This window comes from Crinia signifera, chromosome 1 (genome assembly GCF_055691185.1).
Source record: "Crinia signifera chromosome 1, ASM5569118v1, whole genome shotgun sequence".
Taxonomy (NCBI): Eukaryota; Metazoa; Chordata; class Amphibia; order Anura; family Myobatrachidae; genus Crinia; species Crinia signifera.
The window spans coordinates 155,059,506-155,086,427 of record NC_139217.1 but is presented as its reverse complement, the minus strand read 5'-3'; the positions used below and the strand labels follow the sequence as shown (position 1 = coordinate 155,086,427).

General features: G+C 46.3%; 1 protein-coding gene across 1 annotated transcript in view; it reads right to left on the bottom strand.

Annotated features, from left to right (window-relative positions):
• Positions 1-23,836, bottom strand: part of B4GALT1 (beta-1,4-galactosyltransferase 1) — an 87,655-nt gene extending 63,819 nt beyond the window's left edge. Inside the window, exon 1 of the mRNA XM_083174904.1 lies at positions 23,223-23,836. Coding sequence (XP_083031030.1) covers positions 23,223-23,535 — 313 coding nt within the window. The 5' untranslated portion in view covers positions 23,536-23,836. The remainder of the gene's footprint in view (positions 1-23,222) is intronic.
• Between the last annotated feature and the right edge of the window lie 3,086 nt (positions 23,837-26,922).

Sequence of the window (26,922 nt, the reverse complement as noted above, 5' to 3'; positions counted from 1 at the left end):
GATGATTCTGTGAAAAAGATTTCTAAGGCCAGTATTTAATGCTCCCGATTCACCATTTTTTTTATTTTTCGGCGAATCGGGCTGTTTTCACTCCTTGCTGTGAATCTTTTTCACTGAAAATGTGATTCGCCCTATTCAATGTTCGCCAAAAGCGAATAGTGAATGCTGGCCAGTTCTCCATTTCATGCTCGCTGCAATTCGCTGGTGTATTTCAATGGGGTTTTCACTGGGATTCGCCGATTGTGTATTCAATGCTAGGATGGCGAATTGCTTTCTCCCTGATTTTTGCTATGATTCACCGTTTTGCATTCGACATCTTAAGGTGAACTGGAAAGTGATCTTTTAAAATAAAGGGTTTTTGGGGGGGTTTTTTTGGTGTCAAATAATTTTATTTATGTGTTTGAAGCACATGAATATATATATATATATATATATATATATATATATATATATATATATACACACACATACAGAGTACCACAACACTCGCCATCCCTGCGAATGGGGTGCAAACAGCACTCGCCATTCCCAGGTTGGGGTGAAAGTGGCCTGTGACCACATGCTCTAATAAATACAAATACAGGGACTCAACACTCTCCATAATAAACTAACTCACCTTAGTATACAATTAATCAAATAAATAATGGGGTTTTAGTTCATGAATTGATCAATGCATTTAAGCTTGCAGCCCATCGCCAAGGGACCCCATTTCACTGCAAGTCCTACACTAGCATTTGTTTCTCAAGAGCCTGCCAACTGCTGACACATCATAGCTAAAGTCGACATGTGCTTTTTCCTGGTTTAAAGCTCACCTGCCAAGTGCCTTATGGCTTTTAAAGATGAGGCAGTCACCTAACACAACACCTGACTTAGAATTAAAGGGGCAGCTGTAACAGGTTACAGATAAATTAGCTCATCTGGGGTGAAAGAGAAAGCTATGATCACAGTAACAAAGGTTAATAAAAATTAACCCACATATATACACACATACAGAGTACCACAACACTCGCCATCCCTGCGAATGGGGTGCAAACAGCACTCGCCATTCCCAGGTTGGGGTGAAAGTGGCCTGTGACCACATGCTCTAATAAATACAAATACAGGGACTCAACACTCTCCATAATAAACTAACTCACCTTAGTATACAATTAATCAAATAAATAATGGGGTTTTAGTTCATGAATTGATCAATGCATTTAAGCTTGCAGCCCATCGCCAAGGGACCCCATTTCACTGCAAGTCCTACACTAGCATTTGTTTCTCAAGAGCCTGCCAACTGCTGACACATCATAGCTAAAGTCGACATGTGCTTTTTCCTTTTATTTGATTAATTGTATACTAAGGTGAGTTAGTTTATTATGGAGAGTGTTGAGTCCCTGTATTTGTATTTATTAGAGCATGTGGTCACAGGCCACTTTCACCCCAACCTGGGAATGGCGAGTGCTGTTTGCACCCCATTCGCAGGGATGGCGAGTGTTGTGGTACTCTGTATGTGTGTATATATGTGGGTTAATTTTTATTAACCTTTGGAGAGTGTTGAGTCCCTGTATTTATATATATATATATATATTTTTTTTTTTATTATAGGGGGTCTGGAGCCGGGAGCCGCTCTTCAGATATTCATATATTCACTGCACACTGGTCCCGGCTTCTTACGAGCGGGACCAGTGAAGCGGCTCCCTACCCCTGTCAGCTCTCCGGGAGGGGGGGGGGGGGGGCAGCTTCTGCTGCCTGTGTCCCCATAAGCCCTCCTTCTACCCCACAAAAACTCCAGGGCAGGCAGGGAGGCTTACATCTCCCTGCCTGCTTTGGTCCCCCGGCTCCCTGCGGCTTTGTGAGCCCCTGCGGCTTTAATTATGGTGACACGGAGGGCTGGCAGCGAATGCTGCAGCCCTCCTGAACCCTGCAAATGTGCAGCGAATCCTAAAAAGGATTTGCTGCACATGGAGATAAAAAACCATTGAATACTCCCCTAAATATTTCCCCATCATCAGTCCCCTACAAAGGTGTGTTCAGGTATTTTCTCTGTCACCCCTATCCCCCCTACAGCATATATCTACCTCACCATGGGTGGGATTATCTAATAACCCCCGCCGCACATCGCCGGCATTCGCATGGTTAATAAGATAATGTGCAGTAACATATGCGATTATTAACTCAAAGGCGATGGCCGGCGATGTGATGCCGTAAAAACTGGGTTTTGTGCTATTCCTGTAATGTGTACCTCCGCAGATCACACACCCTGCTAGCTCTGACCTATGCAGTGCACCCAGATGGCCGCCTCAGATGGTCTCTCTGCGGGCAGGATGTGGGTCACGTAGATGTTTCTGTGCAGGGTTTATCATACTACTACACAAGTATTTGCTTTCCAATATATGCATTGGGTCCTTGTATGGCTCGCCTCCTACAGTGTAACCTTCATAGTGCGCTCACCATGGCTGCCTCATATGGTACACTTGTGGATGGGATGAAAAATACATGGACCCGAGTATACACTGAAATCACCCATTTTTGGTAATGTCTTTTAGGGGTAATCTATTCCACCCAGAGCGCCTAAAATGGCTGCCGCGTCTGGTACCTTGTCAGGGTGGAATACAGAACCCATGGAAGTTATTATCCAAAATGATGCACCACTCCTGTAGTATGCTTACTGTGTGCTCAAGGGTTTCTTTTGTCTGTTACTGTACTACCAACATCCTCTGTATTATGTGTATTGTTAGAATGTCTGTAAAGCGCCTTGAGTCCTGTTGGAGAAAGTGCGCTATATAAATGAAACTCCCTATACAGCTGAACTACATGTCCCATCAATCTGACTACTGTTTGTCTGGCAGAGCATTCTGGGACAGGTTACCTATGTGGTAGTCAACAACCCTGCTATGGCAGAGCTTTACGAGAGCTACTGTAGCTGCAAACCATCTTCATAAAAGGACAAAGGGACAATGAACTGGGGAAGTGGTGTATCTTATCTCTGTTTATTTATTTTTAAAGGATATACAGGACATAAGCTACTGCACTAAAGGAAACAGGAACCAAATTATGCTGAAGACTTGACACTGATGCCCCTTTCCCACTGCAGGTCTAAAACGGTAAATTGCCAATTTTTCAGCGCAATTTACCGTTTAAGGCTGCAGTGGGAAAGTGCCAGAGTTGAAATACCGGTTAAAGATAACCGGTATTTAAACCCGTTTTAAAAGCAGAGTCCTACACGGTTAAATACCGTTTTTGAGGCAGTGGGAATGCCTCTGAAACGGTATTTAGTTAAAAAAAAAAAAAAATCGGCGTGGGGTCCCCCCCACTGCCGTAACCAGCACCAGGCTGAAAGAGCCGGGGCTGGCATTAAAAAAAAAAAAAAAAATCAGGAAACCCGACAAATAGGGCGTCGCTGATTTTTTAAAACCAGCCCCAGGCTCAAGGGCCGGGGCTGGTTCCCAAAATACGGGGGACAAAATGAGTTGGGGTCCCCTGTATTTTAAGAACCAGCCCCAGGCACAACCAGCCAGCAGGGTAATGCCACAGCCGGGGGACACTTATTATAGAAGGTCCCGCGACCAAAGCATTAACCTACCGACCAGTCAGCCTGGCCAGGGGCCTTGGGGGAGTGGGGACACCCCCAATAAAGGGGTCCCCCCCCCTTCCAGGACTTACCTGACCAGGCTGAAGCCTGGTGCTGTCCCCGGTGACCCTGGGCTGTGGTCACCGGGCTGATCATTGTGTAAAAAAAAATAGATGAAAAACCTATTGTTTTAAACTCTGGAACTGAGTCCCAGCAAGCCTCCCCCGCAAGCTGGGACTTGGAGAACCACAAGTCCCAGCCTGCGGGGCATTAAAGGGCCCGCTGGGTCTTGTAGTTCCACAGTAAAAAAAAAAAAAAAAAAAAAAATCGATAAATGACACTGACACATTATAAAAATAAAAGTTTAATACATACATTACACAAACACACTGATACTTACCTATCTTGATCCCGTAGGTAGGTCCCAGGGTCCGGTGGCTTGGTTCCGGGGCTGGTCCGGGGCTCCAGGGCTGAAGAGTCCGGGGTCCTGGATCCGTAGTAATCCAAAGGGGTACCTGGGGAAAGAAATCCTACTCACCTGTCCTCTGGCGTCCACCCCGGCATCTTCACTTCAAGACGCGCTGCTCCCGGCTGCTGGTACCCGCTCCGCTGTATACTAGAGACGCAGAGATCCTTCTTCCTCTGCGTCTCTGCTCAGAATGATTTCTGGCCAATCAGGAGCCAACTTTCTCGGCTCCTGATTGGCCGCTAGGCGGCCAATAGAATATATTCTGAGCAGAGACGCAGAGGAAGATGTTACTTTTATGAAGAAGACGACACATCTGCTTTTTTCCTTTAACCATTATAGAAGACATGATACCTATACAGGTAAATTCAATTTAACAATGTTGACCATATACCTTTACTCTTTGAAAACATCCATACTATTCAATGAATTACAAGTACAGTATATGACCTTTGACTATTTCAAATGTATAAAAAAAGGTGGTACTTGTTTCCTAGAACGGCGCCAACGATATTGATCTTAGGCATCGCAGGGAAAAAAATTGCGTCGGTCGCATCGCATGCGGCCAAAAAAAAAATCGCATGCGATGCGACCGACGCGATTACCGCGATTTTTCATAGGTAACAATGTTAAATGGCCCAATTGACCCGATTTCACATAGGGAACAATGTTAAATGGGCCACAGACCCCAAATAGCCACCCTGAAGTGTGAAATGGCCCCCCCAATTGTTAACGCCACCCCACGATCAACGTCAACCCGAAGCTTGGCGAGCGCAGCGAGCCCGCGAGGGGCGGCGGTACGCGTCCTCCGACCTTTTCATACCCCCACTATCCACGCCGGCGTGGAGTTGAGAATAGAAAGTGTGGCGAGCACAGCGAGCCCGAAGCGTGGCGAGCCCCGAGAGGGGACGCGGATACTTTCACAGCTATACGCGTCCCCTCGCGGGCTTCACAGGTATCCGCGTCCCCTCGCGGCGCTGGTCACGCTTCGGGCTTGCCACACTTTCTATTCTCAACTCCACGCCGACGTGGATAGTGGGGTTATGAAATGGTCGGAGGACGCGTACCGCCGCCGCTCGCCACGCTTCGGGTTCACGTTGATCGTGGGGTGTTGTTAACAATTGGGGGGGCCATTTCACACTTCAGGGTGGCTATTTGGGGTCTGTGGGCCATTTAACATTGTTCCCTATGTGAAATCGGGTCAATTGGGCCATTTAACATTGTTCCCTATGTAAAATCGGTAATCGCGTCGGTCGCATGCGATTTTTTGGCCGCATGCGATGCGACCGACACGATTTACATTTTACCATGCATTTCTATGTAAAATCGCGGGCATCGCATCGGTCGCATCGCATGCCATTATAATGGCATGCGATGTACATGCGATGCCCGCGATGGGCGCCGTTCTAGGAAACAAGTACCAAAAAGGTAGAACATAAATTGTATTCTGTGCCTAAAAAGCATTAAATTACAATATATGCAATCACATTTAGTTAGAATACATCTGTTAAAAAACTGTACCTTGCACATATAACACCACAAACTCAGCTAAGATTGTGCCTATTGAGCAAAAATTATGATTATTCAAAAGTTATGCCATCTGATGCCCACAGCACATTTAGCTTTTACTGGTTCTTATTTAAATGTGCAATGTTCAGTACTTTGCACATGCAAATCTGCTGTATGGGCCTACAATGTCAGACTCAGACTGTCTGATCTTGTATAGGGGTCAGTAAAGGAACATTTCTCCAAATGTGTCACAATTGTTGCAGAGGAAGGACAAGGTCAGGGAATGGAGAATTCCTGGACTCTAGGAAGGATTTGGGATGACAGGCTTGTGCAACACCATAGCCAGCGGAAGGTGTCGGAAAATATGCGACCTGTAATTTGGAAGGGGTGTGCCGTACCACAATACAGTGATTGCTGCTTCTTCTATGTAGGCAGCAGCGATAGTACCTCCATCCATATCTGAATGAGGGCCATTGGTGACAGATTTCCCTCAAAAATAGTTTTTCTAACCCACAATCCAAATGAAACACTGCAGAATGTTAGAAAATAAAAAACAATTATAAGTATCTAAAATGAAACCATAATAACAGACAATTTCTAAATATGATGTATGTTAAGAAGCTTCTAGGAAATACATACAGATGACTGGTGGAGGTGGTGCCCCCCTCTTAAGTCTAACCCTCCCCGCTACTAATGCCTAAACACATACTAAAGGTGGTGTGCCAGTGGTATGCCTGGAAATTTTCCGGGACAGCCCGCTGCGGCAGCGCAGCTGAGCCTGGAAAATTTCCAGGCATACCACTCAGTGTTTAATGTGGCTGTACACTAGTACGATTTGGCACTTCTCTACACGATTTCAACTCGTAATGATAAACTGCGCAAAAGTGTCATATCATACGTTATTTAGTTTTGATTCCAATCCGATGTCCTGTGTGCATGGAATTGGATCCGCAGATTGCCGCTGCTGTACCAAACATACCTAGTATCCCTGGGCAGTGAATGGGGTCACATGCAATACATGGTATGCAAAAAGGGCCACGTACAATGTACTGTATAGCATGTAATCTAGCCACTGGGGATTTGCTGAGGTATCTCATGCATGCGATCCCTCTGCTTAAATGTATGGGGCCTTAAGTCTTTCCCCCTAATGCCACCTGCAACTTCTATTCAGTATTCATGACTCCAGAGCCGGCATTCTCATTGAGATTGGAATTTCACTGCTTCTAGGTACACAGTTGAAAAAGGCTTTGCTTTAGGTTATAGATTTGTAAGAGTTGTGTGGAATTCATTCCCTTTGGCCTCAATATATTTAAAGATACCCCGTCCAACCCAACCTGTATTTTCAGAGCATCACATATGACAGGCATGAGGACACGCTCTTAAATACACAAGAAGCCATTTGATCCTGATTTTGTGTGACTGCAAACAGGACTGAAGATGGTCCATATTTACTCATAGGGGTGCATTCAATGCTTTCTGCGAGCTGTGACAGCGAGCAGTGCTGCCTGCTCACTGTCACAGCTTGCAGGGTCAGAATTCAACTGACCCCCTGCACATGCTGTTTCCCCCTCACTAGGGCCCTTATTCTGGTTGGTGCGGTAATATCCGCGTGCGTTCGTGCCGCCGATGTTTTGTGTCTGCGCATGTGCAGAGGCGTCTCTGCGCATGTGCGAGCCGGACGCACGGCAACATTCCGCATGAAATGTGTACACTACGAACAGGGGGTGGAGAGGGGTGTGAAGGGCTGTTTGGGCACATTACCATATGTTTACACCCCGCGTTTCATGGGCGTAATGCGGCCGTGACGCACGTGTAGGGGGCGGACATATGACATTGCCGGATGTCAGCTGCCCGCCCAGATCCCTGCTTTTGCACGGAGAAATGCCCGTGTGGTCTGAGGTTGCGGGAGCTGGCGGACCACTCGGCCCTGAATTCGATGTTCTGCGACCATCGAATAATGGGGGAGTTTCCCTGAGATGGAGGGGGTGTATTCATGAGAAATACACGTGCGGTCCGTTCGGACAGCTTCTTACCGCGTACGGACGGAGTTGGTGATCCGTATGGAAGGCGGGGTTTAGGACGCACGGTGCTGGCCGCATATTCGGATCCGGCCACACCGATCAGAATAAGGGCCTAGGTTTTTGGAGCAAGGGGAAAACGGTGTATGCGGCCGATGAAACAGCGAGACACATGGCTAAATGCAGCAGGCTCCCTGCATCACCCACAAGCCTCACTGTTTGGGGCAATCCTCACTGTCCTCTGACAGCCAGAATTCCCCCAGAACATTGAATATGGTGAGCGGCCAGCGCAGGGGTTAAACGGTGAGAGTCATTTTTCGGTGATCCACGCCGTTTAACCCCCTTGCCGGCCGCATTAAATATATTCTAGAGTCCCTGGTAGTACTAACCAAATGTAGCAGTACCAACCAGTGCCAAGTTTTGCATGCGATTTATCACATGCAATTCCCGGGGAGCTGCAGGGACAATGGAAGCGGGGGACAGCAGCGGGGATATGCGGGCGAACGGGGGGGGGGGTTCGGAGTAGAGTACCAGGGAGCCGGGCAGGAGAGGACGCTGCAGCGGCAGCGCAAGTGGCGGGAGCATGGCACGTAAAAAAAAAAAAAGCCCATACATACGCATAGAAAGCCATTGACTGGCTAAGACATCAGCGTTTGTATGGGCTTTTTTGTTTGTTTGAAGTGCTCTGCTCCCGCCACAGCATCTTCTCCTGCCCCTCTGCGCCCCCCCCCCCCCCCCGCTTCCGCTAACGGCAGCAGCTTCCTCCTCTGCCCGGCTCTCCCCCACACGGCTCCGGGCAGCACATAAGATTTAGCAAATGTGCAGCCCGTCCGACCTTCCGACTCCAATCCAATGCGCACGGGGCCGCACATCGGGTTGGAGGGGATGTCTCCATATGCGATTCATCCGAATCGTGCCCAAATCCCATAGTCTATGGGGGCCTTAAGCGATTTCACTAGATTGCCACGTACATAGGCTCCATTACCTTGAGCTATAATTAGCTCCCACACTGCACCCTTAAACTTGTAACCTTAATAGATATCAAGGGTGAAATAATCAGAAAGTGAGAGATTTGGAAAGAAATCTCCAGTTTTTGTAAAGGATTGCGGCTTTAAAAAAACTGGAGATTCCTTACCAAATCTCTCGCTTTATGATTCTCTCGCCCTATTACATTCCACTCCAATGATCTAGAAAACATTTCTTATAACTACAACTACATTTCTATTTCAGAATATAAAAAGAAAAAATACATTTCCACAGTACTAAAGATGGTAACAGTACATTAACATTACAAGTGGGGACACTTGGCAAACGGTACACAATTTGTTTGTGTTTTTCACTTAACACAAAGTGGTTTTGAGGTCAGTAGCTTAGAGCACTAAGCTGGAATAAAAATTGTTTGCTTTCTCTCAGTTTCATCCACGTTGCACCTGCATGGCTTGTGATTACTGGAGAAGTGATTTAAAGGTTTTGGGGGTTTTGCATACGACATGAGAAGTTTTTCTTGAAAGAAAAAAATTATTAACACATAACTGCAGATGGCAAAACTTCTGCTTTTCCCCCAAAATAAGAACAGGACTGTTATTAGAGGATCATCCTGGATTTAGCTACATGGAAGGGATCCTGATTGCCAAACCATGGTTGCCATATAGGAAGACTCACCACCGTAGCTATGACAGAGGCTATTGAGTTGTAAATGTGTTTTAATCAAATACCTTTTTTTTGCCATTAACAGAATTTTCATACCCTGGATCTGCATGGGTGTGGTATAGGGTTCCGACAGTCATTAGTCCGACGTCGGGATCCCAACTGGCCGGACTAAGACAGCATGGCGAGCGCAACAAAGCCCCTTGCGGGCTCGCTACGGTATATCTACACATATACATAGTAGGGAAAGTGGGTCCTTAGCTGGATCATGTTTCGGGATTCCCTGCGTCCCAGGGGGTGACCCCATCGTGTTAGGGACCGGCGATTGGTGGGCAGGCCAATATCACTGGCCATTGATACACTAACAACCTCTTATTTTATCCTCTTATTATATATTATATTGTAATGTAATGATCGCATAGTGCATTTGCACCCTCTCTCTCTCTGTGTAAACCATTTTATTCTCAGCAGATGGCACCTTTCATTACTGAGGGTGTGCAATTTAGAGCCACTTTTCCCTACCATGTATCTGTGTAGCAATACACACCTGAGATTTGAGAATGCCTCATCTAGATTAGCACCCCTCCCCCACCACCCTCTATGTTTTTAAGCAGGGAACCAGCATGGACTGCACTGAGACAGAGGCATAATTCCAAGTAAGTCCTATTTATTTGTGCATAGTGTCAGAAAATTTGGGGATGGCATCTTGGCGTGGGGCCCCCGGGCTGCTCTGGCTGGACTGTCTCAGGGCATCACAACTTAAATAGTCACTTTTTACTACGTTTGTTTATTATTTATATATGCACTCTTTTTTTCACACACTCTCTACCTCTGAACACATAGTAGGGACCTTCATACTTACAATTTTACCACTTTACTATCACTATTCTTTATTGTGATGCCCTGGGGGGGGTTCTTAGCTGGATCATGTTTCGGGGTTCCCTGCGCCCCAGGTGGTGACCCCAGAGTGTTAGAGACCTGCTCGACAAGAGGTGACCTGGAGGATTGATGGGCAGGCCAATATCACTGGCCATTGATATACTAACAACCTCTTATTATATATTGTAATGTAATGATCGCATGGTGCATTTGCACCCTCTCTCTCTGTGCCCAAATCAATCTGTAGATTAATATAAATATATACCCTTCCCCAAATTTGTGCAGATGAACTCCAATTAAGCTGTAGCAATATCTCAAGGGTTATCAATGAAAAACAGGATGCACCCAAGCTCAATTTTCAGTTTAATGGCAAAAGCTGTGAACACTGATGTACAAGTGACTTTAGGTTTATAATTTTAATAAATTCGCATAAATCTCCCCAAAACACTTTTTTCACATTGTCATTATGGGGTATTGTGTGTAGAATTGTGGAAACAGTGAAGCGCTGTTAATACTTTCTGAATGCATGTACTGTATACACACATACATATTTTGTAGCGTGTGCCTTTTATAACTGTGCATATATTCTATGTATCCTCAGGAATAATAAAAGTAGCACCTGTAGATCTATTGTGTTACTCGATGTGCTCTAGCTAGATGATCTGGAAAACATGCTATTAGGATTCTACGAGAACCGGTTTTGAGAAACTAGGTTTAGAGAAAGCACCTTACAAGGATACATTTCATGTTGATTTTCTAGCTAAACTGCAAATGTCATACCGCTGCACATACGCTCTGTAAATAGAACCTGAATGCATTATGAAGACATGGGGGTAAATGTACCATAACAGCACAGATCATGCCACTATAGCTCTTCCTGCTTCGCTTCTTTTCCGAATTGAAGCAGGACGCCACAGCATCAAGATGTATTGCCAGGGGGAATAAATCCTCCTCCCTTGGGTGGAGCTTACCAGCGCATGTGCCCCTCCCCCACGTGCTCCAGTTCACATGACTAGGATCTCGCTATTATGTGCGCAGATACCACTTTTCCCACATAAAGATCCTTAAAATGTTTACCCCATTGTTGTTCAGGACATATATATATATCCACTAGGGCATGGAGTATAAAATCTCCCGAGCCTGAAGCATGGCGAGCGCAGTAAGCCATGCAAGGGGACGCGGTACACTTAGACAGTGTCCATGTCGACCTATGTGAACATAGACACCCAAATATTTTAAACTCATGTCAACCCTTTGACAGTGTCGACCATTAGTGGTCGACCATATGACGGTCTACCATGAGTCAGTCTATGCTTTATACCATAACCGAAATGAACGGACTAAAAAGTCTTTACTGGTTTCTTGTTTCAATTTTTTTTTAAATACGTTTTATTTAGTGTAAGAACTCTGCTTTTTTACCAGTTTTTGCATGTGGGTCAGGAGCACCATATGACCGCAGCCACTGTTTTGCGATTAAACGCTTTTCAAGATTTACTGTAGTATGTCGGCCCCAAATAAATCCCATCTGATCTTCATGGATACATATTGGTAATAAAATTTTTAATCTGATAGAATTTTAGTATACATTTTATAATCTGTGTTTAGTAGGGATATTTGTCTGTAGGAGGCAGGTCAAGTCAGGTCTCTACACGGCTTAAGGGCAGGATGGCTGAGTTAAAATATAAGAGTAGGCGTGTGCGCGCTGTAAAAATTATAGATTGAGGTCAAGGTTCCCACAATTTTGGGGGGCCAGTAAATTATAAAATTCATTTGTCAAGCCATCTGGTCCTGTGTTTTACAAGTTTTCAAGTGTTCAAATGTTCATTACCTCCTCTTCCATTATAGGAGTTAGAAGGGATTGGGTGTCATCAGATAGCTTCAGCATATGAATTAAGTCCCAAAAGTATTTTTGTTAGCGTCAATATTGGGATTTGAATACAGAGCGGAGTAAAAGTGATGTAGAGCGTCGGAGATGGATTTTCCTGTGTTAGATAGTTTACCATTTTGGTCCGTTAAGGTTTTGATAAAGGTCGGGGGGGAATTGTCCTTTTAATAGATTAGAAAATAATTTGATTGGTTTCTTAAATCCATTTGGTTTAACAAATTTATTCAAACAATCTTATTTGTTAATTTTTCAGCAATTGTGAGCAAATGGATGGATTATCATGTTCCCATACTTTTCTTCCCCCCAGACGGATTTAACAGATAAATCTTTAGAGGTGTGTACTCAGCTTAAAGGACTGATGCAGCTGTCTTATTAGCTTTATAGGCATGTATATAATGATGGCAATTTACTCAGCAGCTATTTAGAGCTAAACTCTACACTTTTAACAACAGGAAAAGGGCAATAAAATGATCTACACATCCTATTATGTACCTGTATTTTAAACCAGATGTCATTCCCATAGGAGACATGAAATCTGGGGCAGGACAGTGTAGCCTAACTCCAAATAAAGCAATGTGTATACCTCTACAGATTGCACACCTTGCCGCCAGTGACCTAGGCAGTGCACCCCAGCTGGTTGCCTGGAAAGATTCCTCTGCGGGCAGATGTGCTTCACGTGGACGTTTCCATACACTGTATATTGTACTACAAGCATCTTCCCTCCTGTTGTCAAAGCCCACTTCTCTTCACATTTCACTCACAGCTCTCCTTTACTCCAACACACAGCGACCATCTTCATACTCATCTCCATCATTGGCCTCAAGCCTCTAGTTGTATGTTGATTGGGTCCTCACTACTTACATTTAAGCTGTAATGTGTATTGAACTGTGGTGCTCTTTATTTGTACTGTATTTTTGTTATTTATTCAATGTTATGCCAAGTTTTGTCTCCCTGTATTGTTCCTTTGTACGGCGCTGCAAAACACTTGTGGCGCCTTATAAATAAAATTATAATAATAATAATAATAATAAGCATCTGCTTTCCCATATCTGCATTGGGCCCTTAAATTGCTCACCTCCCACAGTGTAACCTTTGTAGTGCACCCAACATGGCTGTCTCGTCTGGTACGTGTGAAATGGGATAAAAAATACATAGGCCTGACTGTCTTATTGGGACCCTACTCTACACAGCAATCATTTTGTGTAATTTCTTCTAGGAGGTAAGCTATTCTACCTAGTGTTTATTCTAGCACTGCCAACTCTGAAAACCCGTACAGTTCCTCTTCCCTGCCTGGGGTGTCGCTGTAAGATGTAGTGCTTCTAGCACAGTGTGGTCTGTATATCAGCACTGATATACAAACCAGACCTGTGCTAGAAGCACCACAGCAGACAGCGACACCACAGGCAGGGATCAGGAACTGCATGGGTTTTCAAAGTTGGCGGGTGCTAGAATAAACACTACTACCCAGGGTAAACCTACGCAGTGCATCTAAGACGGATGCCTCACCTGGTACCTTGTTAGAGTGTAATACACAACTTGTGGAAATTATCCACAATGCCTGCACCAACACTACATTGTGCCTAATGTGCTCTCAAGGCTTTAATTTAGGTCTGGGTGAATGACTGAATACTACCCAATCCTATGGGGGTTATTCTGATTCACTCAGAAAGGCACAATCACTCTCTAATGGACAAAACCACATGCACTGCAGGTGGGGCTGATGTATCAGGTGACTCCACAATCACAGTGACAGCAGTGTTTGGGGAGGGGGGCAGCAAGGGGGAAGCTTGCTCCCATAACATGCAGAGTGGAGGAGGGCAGCAGCGGGAGCCCAAGCATCTCCTGTCCTTGCAGTGCCTGCCTTGCCTCTACTTCCTCTGGCTCACACAAGGGGCTGGGAAACATACAAAGAAGGGAGGGGGCAGAGTGGGGGACATACAGTGAAGGAGGGTCAGGCTGGGGGATATACATTTTGATTCATCTGACTCATCGGGGGAAATTTACCAAAATGGATTCGTAGAAAAAAGGTGTATTCGTAAGTAGAAATACACCTTTTTTTTACGAATTTGTATTTTCGGGATTTACAATCCCAAAAATACAACAATTCGTAGTCCTAAAGATGGAACATTCGTATTTGTATTTACAAATACGAATGTCTACACCATCGATAGAATACGACAGAAATCACCATTCAAAAGAATGGTGGTTTCTGATTTACTAAGCAGCCGTATGGATAATACGGCTGCTTAGTGGTGTAAAACACCCACGCAAATACGACAGGAAAATAGAACACCATTTTCATGTCGTATTTGTGTTTTTGCCTGCACGGATCAGTCAGATCCGTGCAGGCTTCGGTGTAAAAAAATAGAAAAATTAAATAAATAAAAAAAAAAACGGCGTGGGGTCCCCCCCACAGCCGAAACCAGCACCAGGCTGACAGAGGCTGGAGCCGGTAATTAAAAATCAGGGAACCCGACAAATAGGGTTTCCCCGATTTTTAACAACCAGCCCCAGGCTCCTGCTCTGGGGCTGGTTCCCAAAATACGGGGGACAAAATGACTAGGGGTCCCCCGTATTTTAAGAACCAGCCCCAGGCAAAACCAGCCAGCAGGGTAATGCCACAGCCGGGGGGAGACTTTTTATGCAAGTCCCCCCGGCCAAAGCATTAACCCTACCGACCAGTCAGCCTGGCCAGGGGCCCTGGGGGAGTGGGGACCCCCCCAATAAAGGGGTCCCCCCCCCTCCAGGACTTACCTGACCAGGCTGAAGCCTGGTGCTGTCCTCGATGCCCCTGGGCGGTGGGCATCGAGCTGATGGTTTGGTGTAAAAAATAGAATAAAAACCATTGTCTTTTACTGGTGAACTATGAGTCCCAGCAAGCCTCCCCCGCAAGCTGGGACTTGGAGAACCACAAGTCCCAGCCTGCGGGGCATTAAAGGGCCCGCTGGGTCTTGTAGTTCCACAGTAAAAGAAAGAGTTAAATAAACACACTGACACACGTGAAAAATAAAAGTTTAATACATAAATAACACATACATACTGATACTTACCTTTCTTGATCCCGTAGGTAGCCCTGGTCCTGATGTCCTGTGTCGTCCATGTCGGCTGTCTGCGTCGTCCTCCAGGTCCATGTCGACGGTCCGTGTCGTCCTCCAGGTCCATGGCGGTGTCCGGGTCCGAAGAAATCCATGTTGGAGCTGTGGAAGGAAATCCTACTCACCTGTTCCTGCGCTGAAGAAGTCTTCTCTTGATCCGACGTAGTCCAGGTAATCTTCATGCTGTCGCCGGTCCCCGCTGTCTCCGCTGTCTCTGCATCGCGCTGAGGAGAGATGCTGAGAAGTTTCATATTCGGCGCCTCTCCTCAGACTGAATTCTATTGGCCGCCTAGCAGGCCAATCAGGAGCCGAGAAAGTCGGCTCCTGATTGGCCTGCTAGGCGGCCAATAGAATTCAGTCTGAGGAGAGGCGCCGAATATGAAACTTCTCAGCATCTCTCCTCAGCGCGATGCAGAGACAGCGGAGACAGCGGGGACAGCGGGGACTGGCGACAGCATGAAGATTACCTGGACTACGTCGGATCAAGAGAAGACTTCTTCAGCGCAGGAACAGGTGAGTAGGATTTCCTTCCACAGCTCCAACATGGATTTCTTCGGACCCGGACACCGCCATGGACCTGGAGGATGACACGGACCGTCGACATGGACCTGGAGGACGACGCAGACAGCCGACATGGACGACACAGGACATCAGGACCAGGGCTACCTACGGGATCAAGAAAGGTAAGTATCAGTATGTATGTGTTATTTATGTATTAAACTTTTATTTTTCACGTGTGTCAGTGTGTTTATTTAACTCTTTCTTTTACTGTGGAACTACAAGACCCAGCGGGCCCTTTAATGCCCCGCAGGCTGGGACTTGTGGTTCTCCAAGTCCCAGCTTGCGGGGGAGGCTTGCTGGGACTCATAGTTCACCAGTAAAAGACAATGGTTTTTATTCTATTTTTTACACCAAACCATCAGCTCGATGCCCACCGCCCAGGGGCATCGAGGACAGCACCAGGCTTCAGCCTGGTCAGGTAAGTCCTGGAGGGGGGGGGACCCCTTTATTGGGGGGGTCCCCACTCCCCCAGGGCCCCTGGCCAGGCTGACTGGTCGGTAGGGTTAATGCTTTGGCCGGGGGGACTTGCATAAAAAGTCTCCCCCCGGCTGTGGCATTACCCTGCTGGCTGGTTTTGCCTGGGGCTGGTTCTTAAAATACGGGGGACCCCTAGTCATTTTGCCCCCCGTATTTTGGGAACCAGCCCCAGAGCAGGAGCCTGGGGCTGGTTGTTAAAAATCGGGGAAACCCTATTTGTCGGGTTCCCTGATTTTTAATTACCGGCTCCAGCCTCTGTCAGCCTGGTGCTGGTTTCGGCTGTGGGGGGGACCCCACGCCGTTTTTTTTTAAATTTATTTAATTTTTCTATTTTTTTTTACACATTGCAGCCTGCACGGATCTGACTGATCCGTGCAGACTGCCAGAAATAATTCGTATTAGCGGCCGTATATACGGCCGCTAATACGAATTTCTACGACATCGGAGGGTTACAAAGCAGTCGTATATGACTGCTTTGTAACTGATCCTCCGGAACACGACTTTGCATACGACTTAAACAGTCGTATGCAGTCGTAGGGAAAATACCAATACGAAAAACTAGGTTTTTCATATTGGTAAATTTCCCCCATCATCTCTTGTCTCCAACAGGTAAAACACTGAACATCTCCTCTGTACTGCAGAGCATTACATCTATTGTGTGGGATTGATTTTTATATCTAGGTAAAACACTGAACATCTCCTCTGTGTAATTCACAACAGTACCTAGCCTGTGTGTAGGGAGGAATTTATTTTTATTCTAAGTGATATATAGTATCCTGGAATGCTAGTTTTGTTTTTCTAAGCCACTTTTATTGCTATGTGTTGTAGGGGGTGGGGACTGAGTGAGTGGATTCCAATTATTGGGAATTGGGAACTCATGCATTGTTAAGCGTACTTTAGTAGTCATTGCATACGGCTGTGGCCAGAGTTATCTGTGGGCCTAGATTGAAGTGGGCCGTTATTAAAGTGGGAAAACTGATTCATAACTACAGCGTTATACCAGCGTTATACCGAAGTGAAACTGAAGGACAAAACAACAACTGAGAAAACCAAAGTCTGCTTTGAGTGAGTTAAATTCATTCACACAACATACTACTCCTGGCTGCTTAATCTGGCAATTCAACCATAACATCAGCATTTTACATCTGCAAACAACTTTTACTATCACTGTTAAAGCTTATATTTGCACTGTCAGTTTTGAAAATGACCAGCTGCACCTCTAATGACCTCACTTCTCCTGCTCTTCCATTGATAGTAGGTGTCCCCCAACATTTTATTCTTGGCCCTCTTTTTCTCTTTCTCTATACGTCCTCTCTGGGTGAGCTTATGTGCTCACTCGACTTCCACTATCACATCTATGCTGATAACACTGAAATCTACCTCTCCTCTCCTGATCTCTCTCCCTCTATCCTCACTCATATCTCCAACTGTCTCTCTGCTGTCTACTCTTGGATGACCCAGCGCTTTTTTAGACTTAAAATATCAAAGACTAAGCTGACCTCTTCCCACCCTCCTGCATAAAACCTGACAATCTCTCATCATAACCTACTGTTTATACCCACTTCTTTCCCTTCTGTGTCACCCCTGTCTGTCTAACCCTCCCCTTTAGAATGTAAGCTCTCACGAGCAGGGCCCTCTCTCCTCATGTGCCTTTCTTAGAATATATAAACCACTGCCACCCTGATGATTGCTTCAGTGTCCTGTCCACTGATGCAACTATCCATATTAACCATGTACTTGTCCTAAACTGTCTTGTACTGTAATTTGTTATGTGTTTTTGATTATAACTATGCTCTGTAAAGCGCTTCGTAATTTGTGTGCGCTATATAAGAAACTGTTAATAAATAATATACAGTGAATGGAGGCAGTGATGGCCATTCAGAGAAGGGGGAGCAGGAGCAGGCTGGGGATATACAGTGAATGGGGGCAGAGTGGGGTACATAGTGAATGAGGGTCATACAGTGCATGGGAGTCATACAGTGAAGGAGGGTCAGGCTTGGGGACGTACAATGAATGGAGGCACTGATGGACATTAAGAGAAGGGGGGCAGGCTGTGGGACAGAGTGAATGGGTGCAGAGTGGGGAACATACAGTGAATGGGGGACATACAGTGAAGGAGGGGCAGGCTGGGGGACATACAGTGAATGGGGGCAAACTGGGGGAAATACAGTGAAGGGGCAGGCTGGGGAACATGAGTGAGTGGGGGACCATTCTGATGTGATTAATGATGCAAAGAATGTCAGGCTGAATGGTCGGCTCCCACATTTTCACCTCACCAAAGCTGGCCCTCGTCGCAAAAAGTTTGGACACCCCTGCTATAAAGGCTTACATGCAGAAGAGAAATCTTCCTACCACAGTGTTTTTCAACCACTGTGCCGTGCCACACTAGTGCGCCTTGAGCTGTTCTTAAGTGTGACCCCAGATCTAGAGATGCCCAAACCAGTTTACAGCCACCACCAGTTCAACTGTTATTTTCTGGTCTCTTCTTTTCATGTAAAGGGCCAGTGTTTTTGATCTTTGTTACATGTGGGGACCAGTGTGAATGTGAGGTCCAATGTGTTTTGCCCTGTGGAGATCTCATAGTGTGCCTTGGCAATTTTTAAATCTTATTTATTGTGCCCCAAGGTGAAAAGGTTGAAAATCACTCCTCTACCACAACCTCCCCTGAGCAGCAGAAACTCCTGGAGGCCTAATGTCACGAAGATCATTTGCAGGGACAGTAGGTCATGCTACGGCTGTCCTCGAAAGTTAACTAGTATTTAGCAGTGATATTTTCATACAAAATAGTGTTCACTAATTTCAGGGTGTTTATTCGTGAGGAGAGAATATGTTAATTTTTAGACATGCTGTATCTCTACAGCTACAGTAGATAACATGTCGAATTTTGCCCCTCAAAATTAAAATATGTCCTCCACAATGATCAGCACAATGCACCTACTGTGAACAATACATTGTTAAAATAACTTCTTATAATACAAGGGCCCCAGTCAGGAGACCGTACAATATCATAGTATTAAAGGACCCCCCCCCCTTAAGAATGATTTTTTTTGGCCGATTATCGGTAAAAATCGTCAGATCGGTCAAAAATCGTTCTATTGTGTGGGGACCTTTAGAATCAAGTGGACTCCAATATATTGCCTTAAGCGTTCTCCTGCCAAGTAAAGACAATAAATAACATACTTCAATAGAGCAATTATTGTATCCTCATTAGGCTTATTTCTCCTAAAACAAAAATGATTCATAATGCTACAAAACCGGTTAGGATTCAAGCCCAAAAAGATAGCATAACAAACAGGAAGGTGAAAACATGACTCATATGGGCTGGGTATCCAATCGTAATAGGAAATACATAAAATATAAACGGTATTTAAAACCGACTATAGAACAAAAAAAAAACAGGAAATGTTCTGTATACAAAATTAAAACATTTAAAATAGTAAATGACATAACAAATAATATACAAAGTACATACAAGCATAAATAAATTAAAAGGGAAGTATTAAAAACAATTTGCAGGATTACACTATCCAGGGCAGGCTTATAAATGGTGTGCCAAATACATTTTATTTTGGGACTAATCATTGTACACAGGTATGACGTAACCTTTAAAATGGATTTGTATGTAGTAACTAAAAGTTCTGAAAATATAAACTGTACATAGAACAATGGGTATTTCTTTATGGTGATCGAATATAAATACAGGTTGAGTATCCCGTATCCGAATATCCGTTATTCGAATTATTCCGAAAACCATACTTTCCAGAAAGTGGAAAAAAAAATTAGTTTAGCTAAAAACTCACTGGGGACATCTGTAACAGCACTACTGAGGACATGATATGTAACTGGCACTATATATGTACAAGAAAATGATTGCTTGGCATTCAAATTCAATATCTGAGATAGTACACAAATTTTGTTTCATGTTTTGAATCCTTGTTTTTCGAACAAATAAAATATATTTGTGTGTATTTTATGTGGTAATAAAATATATTTGTGTTTATTTTATGTGTTTATACAGCATAAATGCAAGATACTTCAAAATACATCATTGATACATCATTGAAATATTAAAATATTCCAAAATACGGAATAATCCGTTATCCAAAATTCTCCTGGTCCCGAGCATTTTGGATACGGGATACTCAACCTGTACAAATATTCACAGCCTAAACAATGGCGTTGGAGAGGCTCATATTTTTCTATACAAGAATATCTGCACTATGAGCACTGGATTACCGACAGTAAAACATGAGTTAACCTTTAACACAGGTTCTCAAACTCGAGGACCCCACACAATGCATGTTTTACAGGTCTTCTCACAGAATCACAAGTTAAATAATTAACTTCACCTGTGCATCTTTTAAAATGTGTCAATGAGTAATTATCACATGCAGGGTTACCTGGAAACCGTGAATTGTGTGGGGGTCCTGAGGACCGATTATAACCCTTTCAGTGGTAATCCGAGAATTTTCTGGGCTATGCTTCAGTGCCCAGACTGGCAAGCCCGGAAGATTCTCGGGACATAGGGCCTTACTCTAGTTGACTTTCTGACAAAATCCTTCTTAGATGGACAATACCATGTGTACTGCAGGTGGGGCAGATGTTACTTGTGCAGAGAGAATTAGATTTGGGTGGGGTTTTACTTCAAAGTGAGATCTATATTGCAGTTTAAAAATAAAGCAGCCAGTATTTACCCTGCAAAGAAACAACATAAATCACACAAATCTAATTATCTCTGCACAAGTAACATCTGCCCCACCTGCAGTGCACATGGTTTTGTCCATCTAAGAAGGATTTTGTCAGAAAGAGTGAACTAGAATAAGGCCCATAGTGCTCAGCGACGCTGCCCGGACCCGGGAGACAGAGTTGTAGGTTTTTTTTTTAGGGAGCGCTCAGCCCAAAAACTCACCCAGTGGAGCGCTACTTAAAAAAAAAAACACCACCGAAGGGGTTAAAAACCCCTGCTTTAGACCATAGGTGCAAGAGATTCCTGAGTTTCCAGGTAGTCCCACTTCACGTGTGCCCCTTTCAGACCGCACTTTTTACCTGTTATTTTGCCTTTTTTTAATTGTAATTTGTGCAGTCTGAAAGGTGCAGAGTGAATTTACCGGTTCTATCGAACTGGTCTTTCTAAACGGTAATAAAGCAGGGTCCTTCCCGTTTCAGACCCGTTTCTTTCATCCACTGTTTTCTATGGGTTAAACGGGTTCAGTGTTGTGAAGGAACAAATACTGCATTGAAATACCGTTTAAGGACAGAAACTGCACTGAAATACCGTTTAAAGACATGCGGTGTGAAAGGGGTTTTTAGCTGGCAGACCCGTTTTTAGAAAAGTTGTAAAATACCTGGTCAAAGCCAGTTTTGCGGTCTGAAAGCAGCATTACCAGTGAAGTCAGCAGGAAGGGGAGATAACACCCAAATTGCAGCTCTGTGGAGGGAGCAATATGATGCAATTTGCTAAATATTGGCACTGTTCCACCACCAACGATAAACTCAAGGAATTTTGATATGACAAGTGCAGGGCTTAGTGACTAAAGAGCCCAAAAGAAAATGAGAATGAAATTGTTAGCAAATAACCTGTGTGGATAGACAATCAGGTCCTTAAATTAGGATATGACACCTAACAGTTCACATTTTCCAGTCCACACAATTAATGTACAGGCATAGTCATTACTGTCATATTCTACAGATCTTTGAGGTTTGGAAATTTTTAGTTTGTGCGCTGGCTTGGAAGTTGTTTTCTTGCCAATTTGATGGATATCGGCAGATGTATTTTAGAGCGCTATTTTGGTAATGGTGTCAATAAATAGTACCTTGGCTTAAGTTCAACTCTTCTTGAAATATTTAATGGCAGTGGTGCTCCTCCAGAGTCAGGATTCAGAACAGATGGGGTATCAAGAGAGTAGACTTAATTTTTTTCTGGGAGCACTCATATGTTACATGTCAATTCTAGGTAAAATGCACTAAATGTTTACGTTTTAATGTATCAGTAAAAGGTTACGTTTACTATATATCAAAAGAATGCCCCAGAAAAATAGTCTATTTTCGCTGTTATCCCATTTATTCTACAGATCGCCAGGTGGTCTTGAAAACATGACCTGTTAGGCAGTGGTGGCTCGTACCTTTTGGCAGGAGGGGGCTACCACGGGTGCCGGACAGTTTCCCGACTGCCAAACCTCGACACTCAGGGTCCCGACGGCCACCGGCTATTTTCCCTCGTGGGGGTCCACGACCCCCATAGAGGGAGAAGAGAATAGGTGGCAAGCGTAGCGAGCCACCGTGCCCGCATCGTGGTGAGCACAGCAAGCTTTGTTGCGTTTGCTCCGCTGTCTGAGTCCGGCCAGTCAGGATCCTAATGTCAGGCTAATGACTGTTGGGATCCCGACTGTCGGGACCATATACCACTGGCCGCTATGCAGGCACCCCCGCCGCAGGCGCTGCATTCCCAGTGTCAGGACTGGCGCATGCACAGTACAAACCTCTGTCCTGTGCATGCAGGCAGATTCTATGGGCTGCTTTGGCAACAGTCCATAGAAGGGGAATCACGGTCCCGAAACCTGTATATACAGATGACAAGCACCGGTGTGTGCGCAGTACCGATGTAGGTGCTACGCATGCACAATCCCCAGGTTTTAGGGGCTTACGCATGGCAGCCTATAGAGAGGCGTCCCGGAAGAAAGGGGGGGGGGGGGTCCGGACACCTCCCAATGGGACTGCCTTGGCGATTGGCAGGTCAGACGTTCAATAGGAAGTCACTGACAGTCACAGTCTTACTGACTGCATCTGGCTTCACTACAGTGGTGGATTTTACCTGAGGCGGCTAAATAGCCCATAGCTAAAAACTGCCACTGCGGTTAGGGGTTCGCAAGGGATAGGTTTGGACACAATACAGTAAATATATGCAGTCATTCACTATGTTGATTAATATGAATGTCTAATGCTCTGAAATAGATATGGTTGTAATTACGTTATTAACATCAGGGCTAAGTGTTGACACAGGACAATAATACGGCAGGGTTGACATGACACATCGGCACACTGTGGCATTTAACCTATGTACCCCACTAGATGCACTTACACACCGCTACTGTACACAGTGCTGGAGTATAAGGCAGGGGTTGACGTCTCTTACCTAGCAGGGGCGAGGAGTCCGGGCAGGCTGCGAGATCCCCCGTGCCCCTGACAGTACTGCTAGGCTCCGGGGCGGCAGCTGCTTTGGCCAAGACAGAGACCAGGGGGCCGGCCGTGTAGTTGGTCTTCTCCCTATGTTGGAATTGCTGGTTCTGGAAGTACTGGAAAAGTTTCACGTCTCCGCCGGACACATAGTAGACCAGGGTAACAGCGAGGTGGAGGGCGCAGAAGAGCACCAGCACCCTACAGGCTTTCTGCAGCGAGGCGCCGGGCAGCACAGCGCTGGCGACCGGTAATAGCGGTTCTTTCATCATCGTCGTGGTGGCGGTGGTGCGGGGAGGAAGCGCGCATATATGGACCCTGCTCACTCACATCTACACATAGTCATAAAACAGTGCGAGGCTAGGCTTACGTGACCAGCCCGGGCTCACACAGCAGCGGGGAGCGGCCGCGCTGCTCTCATCCTCTCTGTCACCGTCTCAAGTTCCCGGGAAGTTACTCCGCCAGCGATGCGCTGTGCCCCGCGCACCCTACTCAATACATCAATGGAGCAGCAGCAGCGGGACAGGACGGGAGAGAGAAACCACGTGACGTCACGGTGAGGGTGTCATGGAGGAGGAGGAGAGGGGGTGAGGAAGGGCATGTCCACACAGAGACCCTGTAACAGTGGCCCCACCCCTATCTATTAATGCCTGACACATATTTGCAACTTGCTTTCATGTTACAGATAGGCTTATCAGCAGTTTCTTATCGTAAACATAGTCAGATGTCCTGCCTGTAGCTACAGAGGCATCCACTCTCCATGACCAGCATGTACAGTACGGAGCGTGCACATAGGGGCCAATAGTTGTTATATCAAGGTATTTACAGTTGTTTCCCCAATAGTCAGTGGTGGCTCCTACCTTATGGTAGGAGGGGGGCTGCCGCTGGCTGAGATGCCGACTCCACCCCTGCCACCGCTGCTCCTCCTGGTCCACGCTGCATTGTTCCCAGTGCTTGTACAATGATGACAGGCAGAGGCGTAACTACAACTTTGTGGGCCCCATAGCAAAATTTTGAAAGGGCCCCCTACCCTACCATTATCACTACTATGCACATGGGGGGGTCGGGTTGGAAAGATTGAGGGGAGTGAGAAACACAGAGGGTGTCAGGGAATGAAAAACAATTGGAGAGGAGATATAGGTGGTCAGGGAAAGGGGTTTTATGGAAAAAATATTGAATGAGAGAAAGTGAGGAGCGATGGTGACGGAGAAAGAGAGAGGGGTGCGAGAGAAGGGGATAAACTAGAAAGAGTAAGGGATGGGTGCATTCAGGAGAGAGGAATGTCAGGGAGAGAGAAACAGCGGAGCAAGAGAGTGTCAGGGGGAGAGACAGAACGAAAGAGAGGGTGTCTTGGAGAGAAAGGGGGAGAAAAAGGGGTGTCAGGGGAAAGGACGATTGTGAGAGTGTCTGGGAGAGAAGGGGTGCCAGGGAAAGAGAATGAGGGCGAGTGAGAGGGAAGGTGTCAGGGAGAGAAATGGGTGAGACTGAGAGGTATAGAGTGCCAGGTAGAAAGGGGGCAGAGAGAAAGGAGAGACTGTGAGAGAGAGGGAGGAAAGAGAGAGGGGATGGATAAAAAGCAAAATAGAGGGTCAAGATGGGGAGGGGGGGGGATAAGAGAAGAGGGGGTGAGTTAGAAAAGTGGCGTGAGTAGGGTGAGGGGAGGAAGAGCAGGCATTTAAAAGGGTGACAAGCATCACTTTTTGCCCCTTCTAATTCCCTCCAATGTAACTCTGGTCTGGTAACCCTCCCCCTTCCTTGTCAACTGCTCCAAACCCAGGCGCTTGTCTCCTGCCCACAGCGTCGCAGCCTCTGGCCCCTCGCTTCTACAACCACTGTCACCTGCTGACACCACTGTTACAATGTACCTGTTGGTCCTGCTCCAAGAAGCGCCAGTCCCCTGCTCCTGGCCGCATCAGTCTTCTGCTCCCCCCCCCCCACCGGTGCTGGTCCCCTGCTCCTAGCTGTGTCAAACTCCAGCTCCGCCTGGCACTGGTCTCCTGCTCGCAGTGCCACTGTGTCACAGTGGTCTCCATGCTCACACGGTCACTTGCTGCTGCTATTATACTGCACTTGTTGGTGTTGGTCGGGTCCCCTACTCCCGCTAGTACCGTTCCCTGCTCCTGGCTGTGTCAGCCTCAGGCTCTTTCCTCCTACAGTCGCCGGTCATCTGCCGCTGCCGGTTCCCTCCACCGGTGAAGGGGGTATGGGCACAGCACTATTTAAAAAATCTAAAGGGTGCAGGGGATTGCTTTGGGGCCCCCAAGCCTCCGGGCCCCATAGCAGCTGCATCCCCTGCACCCTCTATAGTTACGCCACTGATGACAGGCACTGGGACTGGCGCATGCCCAGTACCAACCTCTGTACTGCGCATGGACTGCTTCAGCCCTAGAAGTGAAATCACAGTCCCAGAGCCTGTACAATATAAGGACCAGCACATAGACAGTACTAGGGATGGCCATCGACGCATCTTCCATCGATGGTTCCCATCAATGGCAGTTTATCCCGGAACCATCGATGGCTATATACCATTCTATCGCCAGCCATCGATGGTTCCCATCAATGGCAGTTTATCCCGGAACCATCGATGGCTATAAACCATTCTATCGCCAGCCATCGATGGTTCCCACCATTGTCTACTTGCGCATAGGAAGAATGTGGCCGCCGCCGGGTGCGTGCGCGCCGCGCACATGCGCAGAAGAAACCTTATTATCCAGCGCGCCAGGTACAGTTCTATTGTGCATGTGCGTACCTCAAGGCGGCGGCCGCCCCGGGCCCGTACTTCCTCTGCGCATGCGCAAGTAGACGATGGTGGGAACCATCGGCCGGCTCCTGCTCAACTTGTCTTGTTTCCGGGGGGAGTGGTGCAACCGCTGCACTCTTCCCTGGGCTGCACTGAGAGATCAGGCAGGCCACCGCCAGTGCGCACATGCGCACAAATGACTTCAAGACAGTCCCAACTCCCAGTGCCACTGCACAGCATGACATGATGCATTGATGACATCATTCATCAATTCAGAAAAAGTGAGTCACAGGGCGGTATTCAATGAGCCTGATTCGCCATGTTTTTATGGCGAATTTGTGCTGTTTGGCGAATTTTTTACAAAAACGGTGAATCACCCTATTCAATGACCACATGGCGAATACATTTGAAGGTTTTTTTCGCCATGATTCACCGAGTAGCAATCGCTATCTTTTTATGGTGAAGTGGAATGTGAACTTTTAAAATAAAGTGTTTTGTTTTTTACATTTGGTGTCAAAAAATCAGGAATTTTATTCTGAGGAGGGGCATGCTATTTTTATTCATGTGCTATTACACAGCAGCCAGCAGGGGGCGCCGGAGCCGAGCCGCTCATTACATATTCATATATTCACTGCACCCGATGTTACGATCGGGTATAGTGAATATACGCGGCCCCCTGCTGCCTGGCACCCGGGGAGCCCACCTGCCCCCCACAAACGTTCAGGTGCAGGCAGAGAGACTTCCATCTCTCTGCCTGGCACCCTCCTCAGGCTCCCTGTGGCATTCGCCGCAGGAGCTCATATTCGCCTGTCAGGGGCAGCGAGCCCCTGACACGTTGAATACCGGAGCCCGCTGGCTCCGGAACGTGGCGAATGTGCAGCGAATCCTAAAAAGGATTCGCTGCACCTCGCAGGTATTC